The sequence below is a fragment of the Alosa sapidissima genome, chromosome 2, assembly GCF_018492685.1.
Source record: "Alosa sapidissima isolate fAloSap1 chromosome 2, fAloSap1.pri, whole genome shotgun sequence".
NCBI lineage: Eukaryota > Metazoa > Chordata > Actinopteri > Clupeiformes > Clupeidae > Alosa > Alosa sapidissima.
This window is the reverse complement of record NC_055958.1, coordinates 25,813,400-25,836,415: the sequence shown is the minus strand read 5'-3', so window position 1 is coordinate 25,836,415 and position 23,016 is coordinate 25,813,400. Positions and strand designations below refer to the sequence as shown.

General features: G+C 44.9%; 1 protein-coding gene across 5 annotated transcripts in view; it reads left to right on the top strand.

The window, feature by feature from the left end:
- Positions 1 to 1,675: 1,675 nt before the first annotated feature.
- LOC121692683 (RNA-binding motif, single-stranded-interacting protein 1) overlaps positions 1,676 to 23,016 on the top strand; it is a 29,862-nt gene continuing 8,521 nt past the window's right edge. For 2 of the 5 annotated variants that reach the window (XM_042071507.1, XM_042071481.1), the window contains exons 1-5: positions 4,238 to 4,576; positions 11,237 to 11,418; positions 15,910 to 15,968; positions 17,810 to 17,901; positions 22,226 to 22,383. In XM_042071507.1, the coding sequence (XP_041927441.1) occupies positions 4,523 to 4,576; positions 11,237 to 11,418; positions 15,910 to 15,968; positions 17,810 to 17,901; positions 22,226 to 22,383 (545 nt within the window). In that variant the 5' untranslated portion in view covers positions 4,238 to 4,522. Of the gene's footprint in view, positions 1,893 to 4,237; positions 4,577 to 6,954; positions 7,185 to 11,236; positions 11,419 to 15,909; positions 15,969 to 17,809; positions 17,902 to 22,225; positions 22,384 to 23,016 lie in introns of those variants that run through there. The other 3 variants (XM_042071499.1, XM_042071491.1, XM_042071470.1) reach the window with 3 other exon arrangements.

Genomic DNA, 23,016 nt, shown 5'->3' with positions numbered 1-23,016 from the left:
ATGCACCACTAGCCATCACAATTAGTTATTTGTGATAATTCCATTAATGTCATCAATGAATTATCACATAGACATTAATCTCACTCTCTCTCTCGCTCTCCCTCTCTTGCATTAATTTTACAGAACAGGGAAACAGTGTGAATTCAGATTGTATGGTTCATTTGTATGACTGTTTCTAATAGGATATGCCTGTCACAGGCACATTATAGCCTCAACATTTTTGTCAACTAGTTCCATCTCTGTTGTGGTAAAGGACCATTTTTGAAAGCCATACGCCATCACTGTCAACATAAGCCTCTAACTGGGCCTAAGGCAGGACCATTAGCTTCCATTGGAAGCTACATACAGAGACACTGAACAATAGCATTATGCTGAGGTGGAAAAAAGCCCTTCACAATGTTTACAATAAAGTTTGGAGAGTTGCCTGGCAGCGGAATGTACACAATTAAAGAGCACTGTGGTGCTGCTCTTTACGTGTGCAGAGGGCCTGAAACAGTGGCCTTTGTGCTGCTCATATGATTTTCAGTCGGGGACCGTTTTGAAATGAACAAAATGAGGGGCCAGAGCACAATAATGCCCACCGTGCTGCTGATGGTCTCTGCCGAGACTTTTTTTTCAATAAGGGAGAGGGAAAGAAAAAGAGAGATGGAGAGAGAAATAAAAGAAAGAAAGAAAGACAGGGGCGCTCAAAGCCTCATCTAAATTTTAAAAGTTACCAGTGAGGCACGTGTGGGTCATTTAGGTAATGATGGTCCTGATATTGTGCTTCTTGTGTAAACATGTAATTAAATAAGTATTCAGGCATGCAACTGAAACTGAATGCAGAACACTGTGTTTGCATCCTATACTGCATATTAAAAATCCTTGATTAAATCTTTCAAACAATCATGAGGTGGCACATGCACAGCTGAACTCCCTACACATAAAGGAATTCATTTTGTTTCCTCATAAGAGGAGTATGTATTATTTATGACAAAGCATATGCATTCATTATCATTTTTGCAGTTTGATTTCTATGGCAGGGAGGGCTTATTAAAATGTCACAGGAGACCATAAGAAAGGTAACAGAAAATTAACTTGTCAATCATATCTTGCCTATGTAAGAAAGTTACTGTTTTTAATAAATTCTTAGATTAGAATACGGCAGATTACTGAATATAATTCTCACATACAATTGGAATACGCCCACCATCACTGAAGCAATATTTTATTAAGTAGTCAAGACACCTTGAATCATCCAAAGTCACCTGTCAGTCTTACACTGACATGAATGCTCTGCATTAAATCCTGCCATTCAACAAGTTAAAAATAAGCAATTTGTATTCAAGACCTTGTATGTTCAGGCATATGCATTTTCCATTAAGTAGTCATAATACAAAAATAGGTTTGTTATTGTTGAAGTTGTGTTATCAGTACTGATACATTTATAGTTACAACATGTACATATATTTGATTTTAGCAAGACATTTTTCCAAACATCAAAGTCAGCCAAGCAGTTAAACCAATTGACCCACCAAAAGCTGATCAGTCTGTAGACAATCACAAAAGATCTTGAAACTACACAACTGCTCAGCTTCTCTGTTAGCCTCTGCTCTGGCTTTTGCCAAGCCACCACTCAAAGCTTAACTCTCTAACCCCCCAATCCTCACCCACACTCCTTATGCAATCAAGCACCCAGAGCTGCTGTAAGAATGTTCTCTCTTCCTGTCTAGCAGGCATACACATACACACTTGCCTGCACACTCACAGACGCGCGCACAGTCAGCCCTCCAAATTTCTCTGAGCCCGCCCGTACGACCACAGTGGCAAGACAGGAGCTGTCGAGGATGATTCTGTCAGCTTCCCACAGGGGTTTCGGCCTTCGACACCACCCCTCCCCGATAGACTGGAAGGTAAATAGTAAAGTGTTTGTGAAGCATCACGCTGCTAGTGGATTCATTGCATTGTCTCTGCACAAGACAGAAGCGCAGACTTGGTGACGCTAAGTCAGAGGAAGCTGACAGCTGAGGAAGTTGCTCTAGGAGAGTTTGTCAAAGGATGTTTATCAGTTCCGAAGTAAGAGAAAAGAGCAGAATGGGTTTTCCCGATTAGGACAGGCTTCCTGTCACCCAACAAGAGGAGACGATGATCACACTCATAAGTGTTTCATTTAAAAAAAAAAAAAAACACTGTTTGTTTCCTGCTGGTTTTATAGTAGCCTATGGTTTGTTTGTGAGTTCAACTGTTGCAACATCAGTGAGGTAGTCAGAAGCATTAAGTGAGGGAGGAGCTAAGTGATATTGTCAACAGAAGAGAAAATGAAAGAGACACATGATACGGATGGGGCGAGGCTTTCTCTTCGTTTGGATGTGCTGCACTGGCTGCAATTACTACAGCCATTCCAATGATTTTGCGTTTGAATTTCAAGTTTCCTTAATTGAGCACAGATATTTCTTATCAACTTGAAACTGGTGTCAGTGACCAGTGATCTAGTTGTGGTACACTTCAATCACAATTTCTTTGTGATTGAGATCAACTCTTTCTCTTTTGTAGCAAGTTTTCATATGTACAGTAACTGTAACCAAGAAAAAAATGAATGGGTTTTGCAGTGCTCAAGAGATTGTGTCATATCCCTCCTCTTCAATTTTACACAATTGCTGAATTAGCAAGCGATTCAGATACTCATTTTACCTATTGGCATCGCATATAGCTCTAAAGGTACCTGTAAGTCAGTTTTTCTGTGTCTTTCCAGCAAGGGTGTTGTTTAACACGTGTCATTGGATATAGTAATCTATATCAGTTTTAAAACAATGTAATTTATCCTAACTGATCATAGTTTAACTGTCATTGTTCATCTTTAGTACCCTGAAATAAATTAGTATATAGCCTAGCAGTAGTGATATTTAGGGTTTGTTATGATTGGCTTTTGATTTTTTTGCCAATGTTGACATGCTCTATTTGTCGTGACTGTAACATTAAATGTTGCATAATCATATTAGCAATGGGTTCAAATGGGTGACACAATGGGTGACACAAAAGGGCAAACAAAAGTGTGCTGTAGTGTGGTTCCCTCAATAGGTGTGGAGATGTAGCGTACACATGCAAAATGGTCGAGAGTGTTGCTGGTGTTATTGTTGGAATGTTTTGGCTAATTTTAGGATACCAGTATTAGATTTAAATGTTTCCAAAACTTTTCGAGATCTTTATCAGCGTTAGGTGCATGCATTTATTGTTAAAGGAAAATTCTGTAAAACCAATACACTCAAAAATACATTAATCAACATTAAAAAAAACAATAGTCAACATGCAACATATGGGTACTGCATGAAGAATAACAGAGTCAGTATCTTATTATAACATGTTTTTATTTTTTCCCAAAGTAGTTAGGCCTGTTGTTTAATATTTCATTCATAGCATAAGCCCTGTGGATTCCTACCTTATGAGTTTCCAATAGACCTAGCCTTGTGTTTGAAACATATCATTTTGTTCAGTTTATGTCAAATTACTAACCTATGTGTGAATTATAGTTGCCCCTGTTCTAAACATGCCATTTAGGCCATTGAGTAGCCTAGGCCAAGACAGGTGTCATTTGGATTTGTAAGATTAATAAACTCTCCAACAAAATTACGTCCAAAATACAGAGGATAGAGATATTTTCTTTCATTTATCAAGACTATTTTTCTTCAACAAAATCTTAACTGGGTTAGGCTAGCCTAGGTTGTTGTTGCCTAGGCCTACTACTGCCTTCATTGTGCTACTCGTTTTGCACAATGTTTATTGTGCCTCTTAGCCTATCAAATACCTAATAGAATCCTGTTTATTAATGCATTTTTAGAAATGACAATCAATTCGATTTTTATTAGCACACTGTGTTTTTAGGAAACCCCTTATGGTGATATTGTAGAAACTTTGAGGTTAAATATAAATTATTTAGTTAACACACTACAACTAGGTATCAACTCTTCAAACCGCAAAATACTTGATGGCCGCTCTGTGGAATGTTAGGTATGCACGCTGGAATAAACTATCGACTAGTATGGGGATGCTGTGTTTTACAAATGAAACCAGACTTTGGCGTTTTACATCGCACACGCATGTAGAGGATACGTTTCACTGTAATAGATACGGCGTAATCTCATTTTAACTAAATGCTTATAGTAGTGTGAATACTCTGTCAAACTATGAGCTTTTATTATGACAGTATACCCATGTGGATGGCGTTGTGGTGCCGTCCCCAGTAGGAAGGTCCGTTTCGAGGGGAACTCAATGCAGATCAATGAACTCGGCTAAACAAACGAGTTGGGCGGTCGAAGTTGGGACAAATTCTGGAATATATTGTCTTGGTTCGTCATTTACATAATTCAAACAGCGATTGTTGTCTACGGTCATTTAAAACAGGTTGATGAGAACGAACATATATCTCTATGTTGTATAGAGTTAAATTTACAACTTTACTCATCCAGCCTGTGGAGACGAGAAAATCAAGTCAGCTTGAAATTCTGAAAGGAGACACTCCATCTATTGGGAAATTCGGTAAAAGAAGATGATTTTTGCTAATACTGGCAACCCTTTGAGGAATACGCATCGTAATAAACAGGTAACAGCATCGATGGGTTTAATTATGCACAACCTGACTATTCACTTACTATTACGCGACGGTGAAATATAATGTATCCTTGGGTTACTTCACAGTAACATTAGCTTGCTATGAGTAGTAATGTTAGCCCAGTGTTAACGTTAGCTAAATATTAGATTTGTTTTGCTGCCCTGTGTTTAATGTTCGTGACAAATCCTGATGTTGACGGCGAAGTAGCCCAGCTAGCTAGCTTGCTAGCTCAGTTGTAATTAAAAGAAATGGTCGCTATTGCTGGTGCGTTAATCTGTGTTTACAAATAGAAGTTAACTGACCAAAAGGCTAATAAAACAGGGCATAAACATTAGTCCACGAGGAAGTTGTTGTTTGGGTGTTAACGTTTGTATGGCTCTGTAAGCCTATGGCCCTGACGGTCTAACTTACTGTAATTACAATTGCGCGAGTTGTTTAATATTTTTAGTAAGGGAATAGGGCTACAACAGGAAGTGTGTTTTAACTCGTAACTAGGTAAGTTAATGTTAAACAGCATTTAATGCCACATTTTACAGGCTAGAGATGGCAAACTGCACTGTAACCCCTGAGAAAATTTCTGTCTCCGTTGGTAGAATTGGTGTTTTCTTGTAAACACAGACTTGGCCTCTAGATCTGTAACAACATCAAAAAGGCTGGCAGCTGATTACGAATCTATTTGAAATACATCCCACAATGCCTTTACCAGGTCACTTAGGTCATGGTGGCTATGAGATTGACTGCCCGTCATATGTTGAAAGATGGCCCTGGAATCTGCAGTTCTGCTACTGTAAATCAACCTTCAATTTCCACCAGATTGGAATCAAAGAGAGTGTGCAGGCAATCTACTCAATCCCCTATACCGATTACCTCTGTATGGTGGATGATGACTTAATGTTATGTGAATTAAAAGGTTGATTAAGTCAAGTAAGTACCGGATCAGACTAACCACATTTTTTCCCCTGCTGTGACATTAGCACTTGGTGTTAGTGTTGGAGCTGGGCATGGATCAGTGTTTGAGGGCGAGGCCTCTCACTGGAAGCTCTGTGTATTTCCAGCTCGGATATGACGAGCCCTCTCGGTCTGGAGTAGGCTGATAAGATGCTGGTCTCTTTCCATCAGGGCCCTTCAAACTCCCTCTGCTCAGTTGCACAGGCAGAGGTTTGAAAGCCACTCTATTTGAGTATGCCTGAAGGGTGTAGATTTCACTCACACAGAGAATGAATTTCCTTTCTTTCTAGAAATGCTCTTTAACAACTTAAAGAGTGGGACTGGACTGGGCCCGTGGTTTTAGGCCTGTCCTAATGTGAGATGATTAAATGATTCACAATGGTTTTATAAGACTCTGTTAAGCCAGCTCGGAAATGAAACCAGCGTCCTTTTCCCCCAAGGAGATGTGTCAGCTGGGAAAAATACTTTGAATGCCTCTTTTGAGTGTTCCAGCATCCTGTTGTAAGCATACTGAAATGCTAATGTCAGTTTGTGTGCTGCCTACTCATAAGGATAGCTCCCCCCAATTCAGTTATTTTCAGCGCTGTTCTCTGGTTCTTATGGGCCAGTCCTTAACTTTCCCATCATGTAGATTTAGAATCTTATGTATGTATATACGCAAATTGAAGAATGTCTCTTGGAGATCAGCAATCTGCATGTTTTGTATGGGTCATCATATGGACTGTAGGTCTGGGCAATGTGCAAGAAAGTAATCTTTTAGCCAGGTGGAACTGTACCTTCAATGAAGCTGTTGTAGCCGGTGGCATGAATGCACATGCGGTTGATTGGTGGATTCAACTGGAGACTGGGGTACCTGTATAAATGGTGCCTTTGTCTGCAGGCCTCTATTGAAATGAATTTTTTCTTCATGTTTTCAACACCTTCCCATCAAAAATTAGCTCCATAGAACGTTTACCTTTGATGCCGATATTACCATTGCCTTTATGAAGCTGGAGCTCTTGGTGGATCTCTTAACATCATTCAATAATTCTATTACCTCAATGAATCCTATGTTTTTTCCAGCCTCACCAAGACTACATGTGTCTACTTTTCCTACACTGGAATTTTTTTGCAGTGCCTCATGACCCTCACAGTCTAATTGTCTATTACTTTGGTCTTTGAACCGGAAGTGAGCAATACTTTGATCCAGAGTAACATAGTAATTGTCTAATGAAAGAAATGCGAGTAGCCTGAATGATAAAGTAAATGGATATTTTGTTGTATGTATTGCCGTATGTATAATTTGTATTTAATCCAGATGAATTTGGAAGTCTGGAAACAGGTTTTACAAAAGTATTTCCGGGTCATTTGAACCATTTAGCGTGATAATTTCTAAGCACTGTCTGTACGACTGAACTGAGTAGAGAACTGTGTTTCCCCAGGTCCTCCTAGACTCTTACAGAGTGACCTCAACAATGCAGAATGCATTTTGTGTGCCGAGAATTGGAGGATTCCTGCATTAATCTCCTCTGTGCTTCGGACTGAACTGGCAGATGGGAGCTTTCCCAGATTTTTAGAGGAGCACTAGTCGGCTTTTATTACTGACTTAGTGCTTCTGGACTCTTCACAGCTGTCTGCCTTAGAAGGTGACAGGAGCCGAATGGAATTTGAGGTTGGGATTAATATTTTATTGGTGTGATTGTGTGTGTGTGTGTTTGGTTTCACTGGGTTGACTCGCATCATGGATGTGTTGATAAAAGTGAAATCGGCTGTTGGGACCACTTGTGCATGCGTGCATGACAAACATCCGGATAAACATAATCGGCCCGAGGATTCGTGGGTCAGCGGACCTTTTGAGTGGACGCCCATTATTGAGTGTAAGGTCATGGCTTGGAAGGCCGCTCTTAGAGTTAATTGCAGAGGCGTTGGCCCCCTTTTGTAGCAACAAGGCTGTGTTTTCATCCTTGCATCGCTTTGGTCCACACTATGGAAAACTGCTGTGGCTAATAAGAAAGAACTAAAACACACACAAACATACAGAGAACTTCAGCAGGCCATTAGAGGGGGCCGGGCAGCGTGCATTCTAGAAAAACAGGCTGTGGTTGGTGGGGAGGCCTGAACCGGACGCACGTGAGTGTCTCTGGAGGGGAGCAAGTCCAGTCTGAGATTGCTCAATTCTGTCACCACTTCATTCCTGGGATTCCATCCGCTTCCTCTCTCCCGCGATCTGAAGTAGGGAGGAGGAGGGGATCGGGGTTGTAATCAGTGCCTGAAACCGAACAGTTTTGGGGGGCGGGGCTCTCCAGATTAGAGCATCTGCTTCCATTAAAAACAGAAAGAAGGCAGGCCGGATGTGATTGAGCAATGGCATAAGGGGCCTCTTCATAAGAGCAAGAATGAGAGGAGAAAGAAAGCCATTCTGAACCGCGGTCCCCATCTCATGACAGGCCACACAGCTTTTAGCCTGATATCTGAGAGCATGGATCAAGTGACATGAGTTCATGTTTACAGCTATTTCATACTTGCATGAAATCAAATTCCCCTCTCACTGTGCCCTTGTCTTATTTGAGACGCAAAACATATGGACCGAATTTGTGAGATTGCGCAAATCTCTGTGATAAACACTGAAACTAATATACCTAGACTGGGTTTAGGATTTAGCCTAACTTCAGACTTAATTTAATCAGGGCTTAAAATTCATTTTTCAAAATGGGGGGGAATTCCCCCCTTAGGTTATTCATGTAGGGGGGATTTACACAATTTAGGGGGGAGGGGGGGATTGCAATTTCGATACTTCTTCAATACTTTTTAAAAGTGTTTGATTTTGGGACCCCCAAGACCCTGACGTCATCAGTAATATATACTGTAGTGGGATCATTCACAACAGTGGACATCCTAGATTCTGCTTGACTCTCTCCACACACACAAACTGAAAATTATGGCTTATGTGATAGGCTATGTTTCTATTTCATATATTTGTTAATTTATATAGAGTGTATTTAGTTAATAATGTATAGCATTTTACTAGTAATTACTAGCAGCTAAACATATTTAGTAATTTGAATGCTTCATATTGACGTTTAAGCTATAACACTTAGGCATATCTTTAATGTGTTGTGTAGGTCTAATTGAGTGCACATTGGTGATGAGTAGGTGTAATTGAGTGCCTGTCACTTTAAGAAAATACGTGAGAGTAATTAGCCTCCCTTCAGCCTGATGGTTTTAGGCTAGTCGGTAGTGAATACAAGTTGTGCATAGTGCAAAAGGATACGTGGATGCAATTCATTATGTTTTCTATGTTATTAGATAAAATTAATGTTCAAAAAACTAACAAGTTGAAGACAATCTTTCTGGGATCAAGTGTTGACGTGACCTGAGCTAGCAGGATAGTTACCAAGGAGCTCTTTCCAGATGTAAAAGTTTGCCATGGTTGCATAGTAGCCTATTTGCGTAAGCGCAAAGTGGTTCTCTCTCTCTCTCTCTCTCTCTCTCTCTCTCTCCATGTGTGTGTGTGTGTGTGTGTGTGTGTCTGCGTCTGCATGAGGCCATGTTCAATTCAACTCGGTAGTTGATCCGTCCGGTCAATAGCACCGCCTTGACCCCACTTCCACCCCACGCCGTCATCAGACAGGCTATAAAAGTGTATGCGGGAATTTCTCGCATTATGATAGCTAGAGTTGCGGGACTTGAACAAATTATGCGCAATACCCGCAATCCCGCAGTGAAATTTAAGCCCTGTTTAATAATGACAAAGACAAAAAAAATGTCTTAAAGTATTTGAATTCGGTCTACATATAGTACATTGCTGAAGCCCAATGGCTGTAGCTTTCTGACCGCAGGTGAGGCCCACAGTAGTGTTATTGCTGAGTGGGGGTTGCAGTGTGCAGCTCAGTTGCATTCACAAACATGCCTCTCTGGCTGCTTGGCTGCCTTCGTGTGTGACTGCGGGCTCTCCCAGGAGCGACTCGGCTGGGAATATGTAGCTTGACATGGCTGGATGAGAGTCACTAGAGCTCTCTCTCTCTCTCTGTCTCTCTTTCTCTTTCTCTCTCTCTTGTTCTCTCTCTCTCCCCCTTTCTCCCCCTCTCCCTTTTTGCTCGCTCTCTCGACCTCGTAGCCTGGTCTCAGTGATGTGGGCCCCCATGGACTTGGCTGATGCTGACTGCTTAAGTTCTGAAGGACACTGCACTGCAGATGTACAACGCTGCTGTGAGATTTTCAGATCTCCACATCAGAGACTTAGGCAACGGTGCCGCTAAGATACCTATCTTGTGCTTATCGATAAAAGCAAAGGATACATCAGTGATGTTTTGTTCAGGTTATGTTTAGGAAAGCTAGCCTTGAAACAGAGTAGTCTGACATCAGCAGAAGGGGTTGACATCGGGCCAATCTATCCTACTGTACATAATAAATTAATTATTGTATTGGAGGCGTAGGTGGTCACACCCCACTGGCACCATTGCAGTGGGTTAATGTCTTTTAGACCAATTTAGCTGGACATGTACAGCATCCCTGCTATTCAGTCCTTTCAGCCGTTGTGTCTCCACTGTGTACAGGGTGTACAGGATGTACTGAAGCAGCCTTTGCTCCGCTATCGTAATGCTAATTAGATTAACTGAAATGGCATGGCAGCTACAGCAAATACTCGTACTGCACTGATACCACACTGTTGTTAAAGCTTTTATTGCGTTTTGCTTACGTGTTCAGTTATAGTAACCTTAAAGTTTGTACCAGCGATAGTGGGGATACGTCACTTCTGTTGATGTTCAAACAAAACAGGGAGCTAGCTTGCTACTCCATCCCCCTCCCTCCCATGCAATAAAAACTCTCCTAAACGCGCGTGTCGTCGGTTATTGGTTGAAACACTTTATTTTGCCTTTTAGGAGTTGCCAACACTTGTTGGTAGCAATTGTTTTTGTGTACAGATCTCGGAGCCTAGGCTGCCTACAGAGACACGTTTTTGACGCCATGCTAATGGGGCAGGCAGCTAGCGGATCGTTAGGAAAGATTAGATGAATGTGATCATTTATGTTTGGGCCTTTTTTGGGCCTGAAATTGCTGATACAACCTTTAACATCCTTACAACCTAAATTATCCACCTTTGAGTGTAAAAATATCCTTGCCCGGTTTAAATACCAACATTTGTGTAGCAGCTAGCCTATTCGTAGATTTGTTCAAAGTCAATAGACACCATAGGCTACCTAAGAATATATATCAAAATATCGAAACTGAGAACTGACCGTTTTTCAGCTGACGTTAGTTTGCTCATTCAGTGTACCTCAAGTCAACAAGCTAAATGTAAGCTATAATTAATTGAACTATATTTGTATAACCTCTGCCTTTCTGGGTTTAGACAGTGGGGCTTGTTGTATTCCACATATACCTCCTTTACATCTCACATCACTGCACAAGTCACTCCGCAGTTTCAGGGTAGCTCAAAAGTACCTACTGTAAGTACCTTCTCCCCAGTTAAAGTTCTCGAAAGTGATGGTTCAAGGGTGGTGCCTATGGTGGTGGGGACACGCACCAAGATGTGAAACTCTCGAAAATGACCCCCAAGTTACTGCAGTGGAAACTACCCTATTATACCTCCTCACAGTTCCGGGACTCTGTTGTTTGTTTGTCTTTCACACCAGTGATTTGTTTTGCCCCATCCTCCCCACCCCCACCCCACCCCACCCATCCACCCAACTGACGCCATTTTGTGTGTGTCCTTTTTGCCAGCCTCCTGTGGCCCCCTCCTCGCACCCCATGGCTCCCCCCAGCCCCAGCACCAACAGCAGCACCAACAACAGCAGCAGCAACAGCAGCAGCGCTGGCTGGGAACAGCTCAGCAAGACCAACCTGTACATCCGGGGGCTGCCCCCTAACACCACTGACGAGGACCTGGTCAAGCTTTGCCGGCCGTGAGTACACTTTCTTTTCATTACGCCGCTTATTGATCGGCTATCGATCTGACCTTTTAACCTAAGAGGTTTGGAGTCGGGAGAGAGGATTGGGGGGGGGGGGGGCTGGGGGTCAAAATCCTTACAGTTCCTCTTTTGGGTTGAGAAGTGTCAAGCCACTCTTGCCCTCTCATCCTTGAACTTTGAAGCACAAAACATAGTGGGGAAAAAAAGACATGCAAACGTCGAGAAGCTCACTGAATACAGTATATTAAAAAAATATTAGAGAATTATTTTTCCCGCTTTGGGTATCTGACCTCTAGAAAGATGCATTGATTAGGTCACCAGTCATTTATTTCCGCTCACATCCATCTTTCCATCCTTCTCTCAGAACAGTGTGTCCAATCAGCACACACCCAGCCTCAGTTACAAGGCAGATGAATGTGTGTGTGTGTGTGTGTGTGTGTGTGTGTGTGTGTGTGTGTGTGTGTGTTTGTGTGTGTGTGAGAGCGTGTGTGTGTGTGTGCGTGTGTGCTTGCAGTTCTTGTGTTAAATATAGCTTCTCTTCTGTGGCCTGCAAAATAAAACAGTAAATAGTGATGAGTGTTAGATATGGTATCTTTTAGTCATGTTCAGGAATGCTCAGAAAAATGTAGGGGAAAAGTCACTAGGTTGGAGTTGGGCTCTTTCATCTAACCTGATTGAAGAAGGGATGGTGATTGGGGGGGGGGGGAGCAGGAGCAGGAGCAGGAGCAGATCTGACAGGGGTATTAGAATTTAATTTCAAATGAAAAATGATACAGATGACTGCAAGGGCAATGAGAGAGAGGGGGGGGGGGGGGTGCTAGCAGGCAATGTCTGATGCTTTGCCATAAGGGGAGTTCAGGTACGCTCTGCGGTGGGTAGGCAGCCTGTCTCCCACTGAGCTCTGGAACTCATTGTTTCATTGTAGCCCAGACTGAAAGACCACGCTGGACTGAAAGACCACGCTGAGGTGACTTTGAGATCTCATTTTCCTTTCCGCCCATACCCCTCAGCCAGACCCCCCCCTAACCACCACCACCACCTCCACCACCACCTCCTCCACCCCCCCCTAACCACCACCACCACCTCCACCTTCACCACCACCACCACTCCACCAATGAGATGTTGACTTGGCAGCACATTCAATCTCCTGCCCAATCCGTTGTCGTGTCCCCGTGGGTGTTCTGCACAGAGGATGGAGCTGCTACAGCAGGCGCTGGTTACCGCAGTATCAGTTTCCATCCCATCTCCCACCCCCGGTGTTATTGTCGTCACATAATGGTTTCCACGTGTAATAAACATGACGGACATTTCTCTTGTTGGTTCACGGGCCTAGTGTGCGTAGCCGTAGCGCTCCATTTGTCGCCGTGTCCGAGTCCGCGGTAGTAATGGGTGTAAAGGTTATCCCTCATTTGGTTGGACAGCGAGCTGTAGCCTCAGCTGCAAGCCGACTCCTAAATGGAACCAGAGATTCTAGGGGGATCGAGTTTCGGGGGGCCATTTTGCGGGTATTCAGGTAACATTGGTGTCCGTCTCACGTAGCCGTTTTATTGAGCCGTGGTGCGCTGTGGTTAACCTACCCTTTGGACAATACACTTGCCTTTTGAAGAGTTAGGATTAGCACTTGGGAGTTTAAAGGAAAGGTAAAGAGTTTGTGCTCTGCTCTAAACGTTAGATGGACTTAACCCTAATCCTATCTCGATAGTTAAAGCGGTTTTACCTTTGACTTTTGGGTTCACCCCATCCAACTGCAGTGCTGAATGCCCTCTCTCCAGATCCTCCCACTCTCATAGAGATGACTTGTAGAGAGTTCATGGCTGCTATAAAATGAATTCACTGAATGTACATTCTCAACAAGATTGCTACAACTGGTGACAAGGTCTTCCAATAATAAATGAAGTAGAATTAAATAAGCTTTTTTGATCAGGCCAATCATTGTTTATAGGGAAAGTAAGTGTCTTCAGTTTAGTCAAAATTATTTGTTCTATAAGTGATTTTGTTACTCGGTTTGTGAGAACCTTTGGGCACAGACTTAAATTCCAGTCAAAGGTATTTGTGCTCCTTGTTTAAGGTTGTGACTGATACTGTTGTCATCATTGGAGTATAACGTATTGTCAAGCGCACAAATGTATGTTTCAAGATTTTACTCTGAAAAAGAATGTTGCGGTTGATATTAGTCATAGTTGTAGCTTCCATTATATTCTATAATGGGATCATATTGCTGCACGCATAAATTCCAATGTCATTTGTCAGTTGCCCTGGGAGGACTTTCCAGTCTGGCTAATAACCCCATCAGTGATGGGCCTGGAGAGTGATCAGCACAGCGAATGGGGGAGCAGGGCTCTGACAGCTGTCCGACAGAGGGCTGTGGTCCTTATAAGACAACACCAAAACCGTCCCCCCCCAGCATCCATTTTAACTGCCCCCCCAACCAATTCTGAGGGATGCTTTTCATAAAAAGCCAAGAGATGCACTCTTCAGATTGTTCCGTGTCCCTTTATTATTCTCGAATACAGGGAATCTCTAGTCGTCTAGTCTCTCTGTCGTCAGCGTTGCTGTGTGTTAGTGTTACTAGACGCTCAGGTGACGACACTGCGGTGAAGCCCTCTGTGCTACTCCGTATGTATCCACCTCATTATGCTGAAAGGAAGCTGTCCTCTCCGTAACCCGCTCCGCCCTTGCACTGCAGCCCGGGTAATCCCGTGCGTTTTTTTTCCAACCGCTCGTTTTATAGCGCCCGCTATCAAGCCGCTCTGGACTGCAGGGCCGGGGGGTGCAGGGGGAGGGGTGATTTCTCGTAATTGATTCATTTTGGGTCAATTAGCGGGAACCTCCGGTGCTGCTGGCTCTCCGTTCAGCGCGGAGGCAGAAGGTCAGTGTGGTGCGCAGAGACTGACACGTGCTCCCCACGTCAGCCTCCATAATTAGATTTTCGAACCTCATGGACGATTTTTTTTTTCTACCTATTTTGACATTAAATACAGACCCGTTTTCCTGCACTACGGTTGCAGTTCGGAGGTACAGATGTGTCCTAAGATCCTGACAGGGTCTTCTGGTGGCCCTGGCTTGAAGGGGGTTGGGATTGAAACAGGAAAATAATAAAAAAAATCTTTAAGCCCTCCGCCTCCCAAAGCAGGTCAAAGGTCACGCTCTCAATTCCATTCCAGCGTGGCCCCTCTACCGCATTCTTAACATCGCCATAAATCATCTTTTTCATGACGCAGGTTTAGCATAACATACATCACCTCCATCGGTGTAGCATGTGTGGGCGCAGGAGAACAGACCCCGGGTGTTCGTCCTGGCTGTGTCAAAACCAGTTGCTTGTTATTGTGGAGAACCTCATTACTGTCTTCTTTGTTTTGGTGGCCAGTGCTGAGTTCATTTCTCAGAGCTGTCAACCACACTTGCAAGAGAAAATAAAACAAGTGTGGCTTTTGCTGTGTGACAAAATAACTGTGTGTGTGTGTGTGTGTGTGTGTGTGTGTGTGTGTGTGTGGCTTATCTATATGGCCTGCGTTTTAAGAGAAATGGGAAGTGGTCAATTGGAATGGGGGTTGCCAAGTTTACATAATTTATCAGGATTGACTTCTATGAATGAAGGGCTCTTAGTATGGAATTTCATACCAATGACTCATCAGAATGTTGACTAATACTTAAGAATAATGACTCATACTTGAGAATATTTCATCAGAATGTTAGATTAAATGTGGACATTTGTCATGTAAGGGATAACGGCCGCCGAGGTGTCCTGTTATTTGGAATTAATGGACGAGGGCAAAGAGCAAAGAACTCCCCGGCGCGCAGCGGCAGCCATGCCATTATAGCATGGAAAGGAAATACGCGGTTCCATTTAAAAAGAAGCTCACTAGTTCAGCTTGTAGTACAACTTTCGTTGGCCCTATAACAGCGATAGCATGGACAGTTAGCTTGTTTACAGTTGATTTCATTGTTGCGAAGCCTGCCTTCAGACTCAACCGTCGCCCTACTATGGTTGTTATAGTTACCATTCATAAGCATTGATATGGAACGGCGATTTAATTTTTTTTTTTTTACCAGATCTACTTCATAGGTGTCCCTTTATTCAGAATTAAAAGCCACTCCGCCAGCCAATCAGAAAAGAGTATTTCTTCTCTCCGGGTGATAAAATGCAATATTATTAGATTTATCTTCTCTGTTACTATATTTTCTGCCCCTGTGCTTCACTAAGTGTAGTTAGTGTTTGCCCAGCCTGTCCTTCATGGCACTGACTGCTCTCGTAAATGTGGTGCACGACACTTTAATTACTGGAGTCTTGTGCTATTTGGAATGCTCAAACACACATGGAAACAACTTCCTGCCTGGCCGTACTCTGCCGATGATGTCATAAATTCTTGTGCAAGCCTCCCTCTTTTGTGTGTTTTTATGGCAGACTCCCTCTTTCGGCCAGCTAATCCTGCTCGACAATGACACTCTCTCTAACCCTGCCTCTCTCTCTGCTGTTTTCCATAGGTACGGCAAAATTGTATCGACAAAGGCCATCCTGGACAAGACGACAAACAAATGCAAAGGTGCGTACATCCTGTGTTCTTGTGTTCTTATGGGTGGAGTTAAGCCTCACGTTTGAGGCATTCCTCACATGCCTGCCATGCCTTCCCTGGGGAAACAGTTGGCTGTTGCCGTCTAGGAAGGGTGGTTGCAGCTGAGCACTTGCTGAAAAGCATATTTGCTTCAAAAAGATTCAGAAAGGTCTTTTACCCTGATGCCACGCACACTGATGTTGCACTGATAATTGATTGTGCATAGAGTAGTGTTGAGGTGTCGGTTGTGTTTGGTATTGATTGTGCATAGAGAAGTGTTGAGGTGTCTGTTGTGTTTGGTAATGATTCTCTGTAGAGAAGTGTTGAGGTGTCTGTTGTGTTTGGTATTGATTCTGCATAGGGAAGTGTTGAAGTGTCGGTTGTGTTTGGTAATGATTCTCTATAGAGAAGTGTTGAGGTGTCGGTTGTGTTTGGTATTGACGTGCTCTTCCCTGTGTGTGTGTGTAAGTATTGTGTGCTACAGAGCACGTGGCTACAGAGCTTGGCCCTCTCTGCTCCCATTTAGCTGCCCGCAGGGTCTGAGCAACTGTATGAATCAGGAGGCAGGCGGCCAGGCCGAGGTCCCCACTCCCCTTCCCCTCCCCACCCTGAGCGCTCCGTATCGCTCCTCCCTGGGGTTATTTTTGGTCCCAGCCCCTGATTGTTGTGCTATAGTGACTGCCATGGGAGGACCTTGGACTGAAGTGACCGATCCTGCACCTCCCTGCGCACCGCACCTACCGAGCCCCCCGGTCATAGAGCTCCACCGGGCTGCAGCGCCAGGGCTGGCTCAGTGCAGGGCACAACCCGCAGGCTCCAGCCCTCCAGTCTTATTCACAGTTGAACTAATCAGTGGGACTCTGACTGCCAGTCACATGCACAGGGACATGACATTGTAGCAGTGCAGGGCACACACATTGGCCTCTGTTGAAATCATATTGGTCTACTCATTTAGCCAAATATGAAAAACAATTCCTATACATTTCAATACAGTGCATTTGATTTGCTAAGGTATGTTTTGTACTATGTATTCTATTCATGATTGTTTTGAAATCTGATAATAATTAAAAAAAAAAAAAAACCTGACTGTTTTGGCTAAAAAGCTATCTTTGAGATCATTGTGAACTCCAAATGTAAGCAGACAGGATTTTGTCCTCTTCCTTATCGATGGATACATCTGCAGAGTGGAGGAGTTGCTGGTGGCGTTGCGGGTGTCTGAAGGTTATGCGTGCTCAGTGGCGGCCCTTTTAGTGCGGCAGGGAGTGAGGTGGAGCCTGAGCGTGCGCTTCCCCCGAGACAATGAGAGCCCACCTGATCCCCGACTGCCAAGCCCCCGCAATCTGCAGCCTCTGCACTTTCTGCCTGAAAAGCTGGAGGTCAAACGCAACAACACCCCCCCCCCCCCTGCTCACCGCTCCCTCATCAAGGCTCCTGTTACACCGCACACACACCACACTCTCACCCCACAACGCTATTAAACAGATTACCTTTTCTCCTCTTCTAACACTATTTTCACAGCACAATGTGATACTGTATGCTGTGCAGTTGATGGGGTATGTAGGCCCCTTTCCCATGGCGCGGAAAGATGTTCCATGTCTGTTGTTTATGGACCCTTTCAAGAGAGGTCCATTATCAGCATCATAGTTGGTCCCACAAGACTTCCTTTTTAACATTCCATATGTTATCTTAATGCAGAGGAAGTAGATTGGGGCCCAAATAAAACGTTCAAGCATTGTTTTTGTTTACCTTGTTGAAAGGGTTTATACTCCCATGTTTTCTAATGTCCTTGTTGTCACTATTCCCTGTATTCATATGGATGTGTGCTCCTCCAGGCTATGGCTTTGTGGACTTCGACAGCCCAGCTGCCGCTCAGAAAGCCGTCACTGCCCTGAAAACCACTGGAGTCCAAGCCCAGATGGCTAAGGTAAGGACATGATGGAGATCCCCCACACACACACACACACACACACACACACACACACACCCCACACCGTTGCCCTTGCACGAGTAACGAGCCAGCACATCGCCGGCGTGCCTCTGTCATCCGGAATATCGGAGCACAACAGTGTCGGCTTTCACGTGGACACCACAAGGGTCTAGGCTCATGTCCCATTTATGGCCAGCCCGGGCAGAAGTGGATTACCGAATCGGATAGGCATCCGTCTGAGAGGGGTTATGTCCCCCCAGTGGATCTCAGGATATTGTTAGCGTTCAGAAACATAAACCTTACGAGTATACATATATGTCTGGCTGCTTGGCAGGTCTGTGTGTGTGTGTGTGTGAGAGAGAGTGAGTGCGTGCAAGTTTTGTCAGGACATTTTATAACTGGCTGCATTTATTTTTATATAGTCTGGTCTATCTATTCGGTGGTGGTTATATTTGGTATCAGTAAATTGCAGACATTGCACTGTGTGTGTGTGTGTGTGAGTGTGACAGCTCCCTCTCATTATCAGCTGAGGGCTGACCTGCTCTGCTGATGCAGGCTGCGGAGTGTGCTGCTGACTACTGGGTGGAGCACACACACGCACACACGCACACACGCACACACGCACACACGCACACACGCACACACGCACACACACTGTGTTGACAACAGGGTGACGCACGAGGATAGGAATCCTCCCTGGGGACACGTGTCCCTGGCTCACTGAGCACGGTCGTCCCCTGCAAAGACTGCTCACCCCCCCCCCCCCGGCCCACTACCCGCGCACTCTGATCCCGGCTCCCTGCCCTGAGGGAATACTGCCTCTTAAAGGACTCCCTCACAACACGCACTACATTCCTTTTGGAAGGGAGAGACGTTGCCCTGTGGGCTTGGTAGCAATGCCGGTGTCTGATGAGTGAACACGTGAATGAATAAAAGAGGCGTGTTGGTGAGAGGCTGAAACGGAACTGTTTCAGTTCGATGCGATGCCTTTCGGTTTCAGGGACACTCCGGTAAAGGGAGGGGCGCGGTGAGAGACTGCGTGCGAAAAAAGAGTGACTCAAAGTTCTTGCGAAGTGACTTTGTCTTGCCGGCGCCAGCCGCCTGCTTGCTCACTCAGGAAGCCAGGTTCATTCCTGAGGGGAAGTCACACCAGCTTGTGTCAGAATGAAAGGGGGTCAGAACAAGAGAAAGCGGGGGAAAAACATAATGAGAGGGATTAAGGGAAAGGATTTGCAGCTGTGCAGGTTTTTCAGGCAGAGAATTTTTTTCACAATTAGTTAAAACTCTCTTTCTCTCTCTGTATCTCTGTATCTCTCTCTCTCTGCCTCTCTCTCTCTCTCTCTGCCTCTTCTACTTCTTTCTGTGTCTTTGGGTGAATATGTGATTTGTAGACTGTGACACTGGTTCGGTGGACCACTGAGCTCTGGCAAACGTGTTAAAAGTGAACTTTTTGTGACTCCCCAGTTGTAGTGGGAGTCAATTGGATGGAGATTTCACATTGTTGGTCTTCAAAGGGCAACAGCTCGGTAATGAGTGGGAACAAGGTAGTTTACATTCTTGGACAGAAGAAAAGGAAGTAAATAATTGGAGGTCGTCATGGCAACTGGGCCTTTGAAGCCGAGGAGCAGAGGCCTGTAAAGCCCAGCAAGAATACTCCAATTCAGGACCCCATGAATCTGCAGTGCAGTGCAGGCAGGCTTGACATGCCTCCATGCACCTATTTAATTTCCATTTAAAATAAATTTGAGCTGCCAGGACCTTTTGTTAGCATTTTCTCTCACAAAGAGGGTCATGGAAACGGAGAACTGTGTGTGAACCTTTAGTCCTTGACTGTTCTCAAAAGTTTGTCTGACTTTTCCTTAGGCTGTGTATTTGGTTGTGTTACTTACTCTTGCTGTTATCCAACCCTAAGAGAAGCTACGAGTGCTCAAGATAAGTGAGATAATGTGTGAGATAATTTGAATAGCAGTTTACCAATAACCTTACTAAATTCGACAGATACAAACTACTTAAAAGTCATAGTCATAAATGACATAGATCCAGTAGTAAAACATGTGACACTAAAATGCTTTTTTTTTTTTTTTTAAAGCTAGACAACGACAGCACCAGACAGTTAGTCGTATTAATAATCCTGAGGTGTATCATCAGTCAGACATTCCCGTGCTGTCAGACTGATGTTCAAAGGTAACAGTGACAGGTGATTGACAGTAATCTAATATAAAAGAGCTCTGTCAGGTGGACAGGTCTCACTTCTTTCTCCTGATCCTATCTTTCTTGGTACTACTAAGTACTAACCTTAACAGATGGCCTCTCTCTCTCTCTCTCTCTCTCTCTCTCTCTCTGTCTCTCTCTCTCTATCTATCTCCTTCTGTGTCGGTCCGTCTCTATGTCCCTCTCTGACGTCTTTCTATCTTTTTTATCTCTAACTTTCTCTTTTTTTTTCTATCCAAGCTGTTCTCCTTCACACACTCATTTTCTCTCTCTCTCGCTCTCGACCCCACCCCCCAACCCCCCTTCTCTCTAACGCTAATCCCATCCAGTGGTCACGGCGGCGTGAGCTTTCCGAGCACGCCCGGGTCACATGACGTCCGATGACTGTTTAGCTGCTGACCCCCTTTTTCAGTGCAAAAACAGATGTCTTATCTGCCTGCCAAAAAAGCCCGGGCCGCTACCACCACCACCACCACCACCACCGCGCTCCAAGAGCAGGTCTGCACGCAACCGTGCTCAAGCGTCAGGTCTCCCCGCCCCAATGTCACTGGCAGGATAATCGAGTTTATCTGATGGTTGCGCTTCCAACCTGCGCCATGAAAGCTTTTCTGTTTTTCGGCACACGGCAGTGTCCGCTCCCCATCCCTGACCGTCGTCCCCTTTTCTTTGAAGCGCCCGGGCGCATTACCTCCTCCTCCTCCCCCTCCCGCCCTAAAAAATGGCGTGTTTAAATGCATTATGGCGTTGGCACGCACAGACAGCACGCTATCGCGGCCCGCGAGACAGAGAATTCTGTTTTTCTCATTACTGCGCCGGCCCCTTGCCTCCGATTCCAGGTGTTGCACAATGATCTCTTTTCGTGTTGTTTACGCCTGGGTTTTTTCGGCGGCATTAGCGCCGGAGAGACACACTGGCCTCTACAGACCCGGAGAACACAGAGCAGTGTTTTGACCAGCGAGCTGATGGTCTGTGCATGGCTCTCCTCTCTGCCTGCGAGCCCTGCATGGTTATTACAGCAGCAGCAGGGTGCTCTGGCTCAGGCCAGCCCTCTCCTTCTCTCCTCTCCTCTCTGATTGAGTGCCCTTCTGAATCCCCGCTCTCTTGTTTTGTGGGCGCTGAAAGTGATTCATTGTTCCTAATAGTTGGCTGTTGATTTTTCTGTCGATGCATTACTTATAATCCAGCCTCGTCCGCTCCCCTCTCTCTCTCTCTCTCTCTCTCTCTCTCTCTCTCTCTCTCTCTCTCTCTCTCTCTCTCTCTCTCTCTCTCTCTCTCCCCCTCTTTGTTTCTCTCCCCCTCTCTGTTTTTCTCTCTCTCTCCCCCTCTCTCTCTCCCTCTCTCTCTCTCTGTTTCTCTCCCTCTCTCTCTCTCTCTCTCTCTCTCTCTCTCTCTCTCTCTCTCTCTCTGAGGCTGATTGCAGCATGCAGCTGATGAATATTAATGGCGAGCGGACCGGCTCCCAGGAGAGCTCTTTCTGTGTCTTGTATTTCTGCTGATGCTATTGAAATACGTGGGGGAGGAAATCAGCGTGTGTGTGTGTGTGTGTGTGTGAGGAGATGGTCAAGCAAGAGCTGCATGCAAATCATCACTATTCACACTGTCCCTTTTCTCGCTAAAAGGAACAACAAACCAACAAGACTGAAAAGAGAGCAGGAAAGAGAGTGGTCATCATCAATATGTATCCGGCATAGAGGGTCCCAGTGAGTGATCGTAAGTGGCAGAGATGGGAGATGAATGAACTGGAAAGAGGGTGTGTGGCGAAATCTGCTGTCGCCCAGTCATGCAAAGCCAACTGTGACCGGAAGTGTGCCGTTGTGCACGCAGTCCAGGTGTTCGCTGAGGCTAACCGGTAAACAAAGCCAGTGTGAGCGTGACTGGGGAGCCCAACTCACACAGGCACTTGTCTGCCCTCACAAAGGGCCCAGGCAGGGCAGGGCCAGGCTCCGCGCGTAGGAGCTGGTGATTAATTCCACGGGTGTTTTTTTTCCAGGTGTCACCTCCTGTGTGGGTGTGGTCTGAGTGTCCTTCTCTGTCTGCCCTTTACTCCTGACCCCTCTGCCTTGTCTAATTGTCTCTCTTTCTTTCTCTTTCATTTTCTTTGTTGTCGTAGCAACAAGAGCAGGACCCGACCAATCTGTATATTTCCAACCTGCCCCTGTCCATGGACGAGCAGGAGCTGGAGAACATGCTGAAGCCCTTCGGTCAGGTCATCTCCACGCGGATACTGCGTGACTCCAGCGGAGCCAGCCGCGGGGTGGGATTCGCCAGGTAAGCTTCTTGAGAGAGAGAGACCCGGCAGAGGTCAAAAGGTCAGAGAATGACGTATTAGCGGGACTTTGAAAAGATGACCACAGGTGACCCCCTGGCTGTTAAATTCTCAGAGTCCCTAACGTTTGGAAACTTCCTCTGATTCCGAGGGGAGTTTTCTCTCTGTCTTTGCCCTTTATGACGCCATGTCTAATTTTAGCACTAGGGTCACACCTTCATTTGTCTCCTGGGGGAAAATGAATGGTCGATCGAGTTGTTGATTAGCAATGAGGGACTTTTAAAAGGCTCACAGTTACAGTACAAACACACACACACACACACACACACACACACAGAGAGTACATGCACGGTTTCATTATGACAAATGAGAGATTATTTATAGCTTTAAACGTGGGCTACTTCCCTAAGTGTGCTTACGTAAAGAGCAGCAGTGACCAAAAAGGCTGTCAATGATTTGCACACAACTCTGTGTGCGTGCGTGTGTGTGTGTGTGTGTGTGTATATATGTAGGTGTGTCATTTTCTGTGAGCAAAAGAAAAGCAATGTAAGCAGCTTGGACACGTCCCCACATGCCTTCGCTCTTGGAGAGCAAGAGAATCTGTGTTAACCTCACATACTCCCCACACACACACC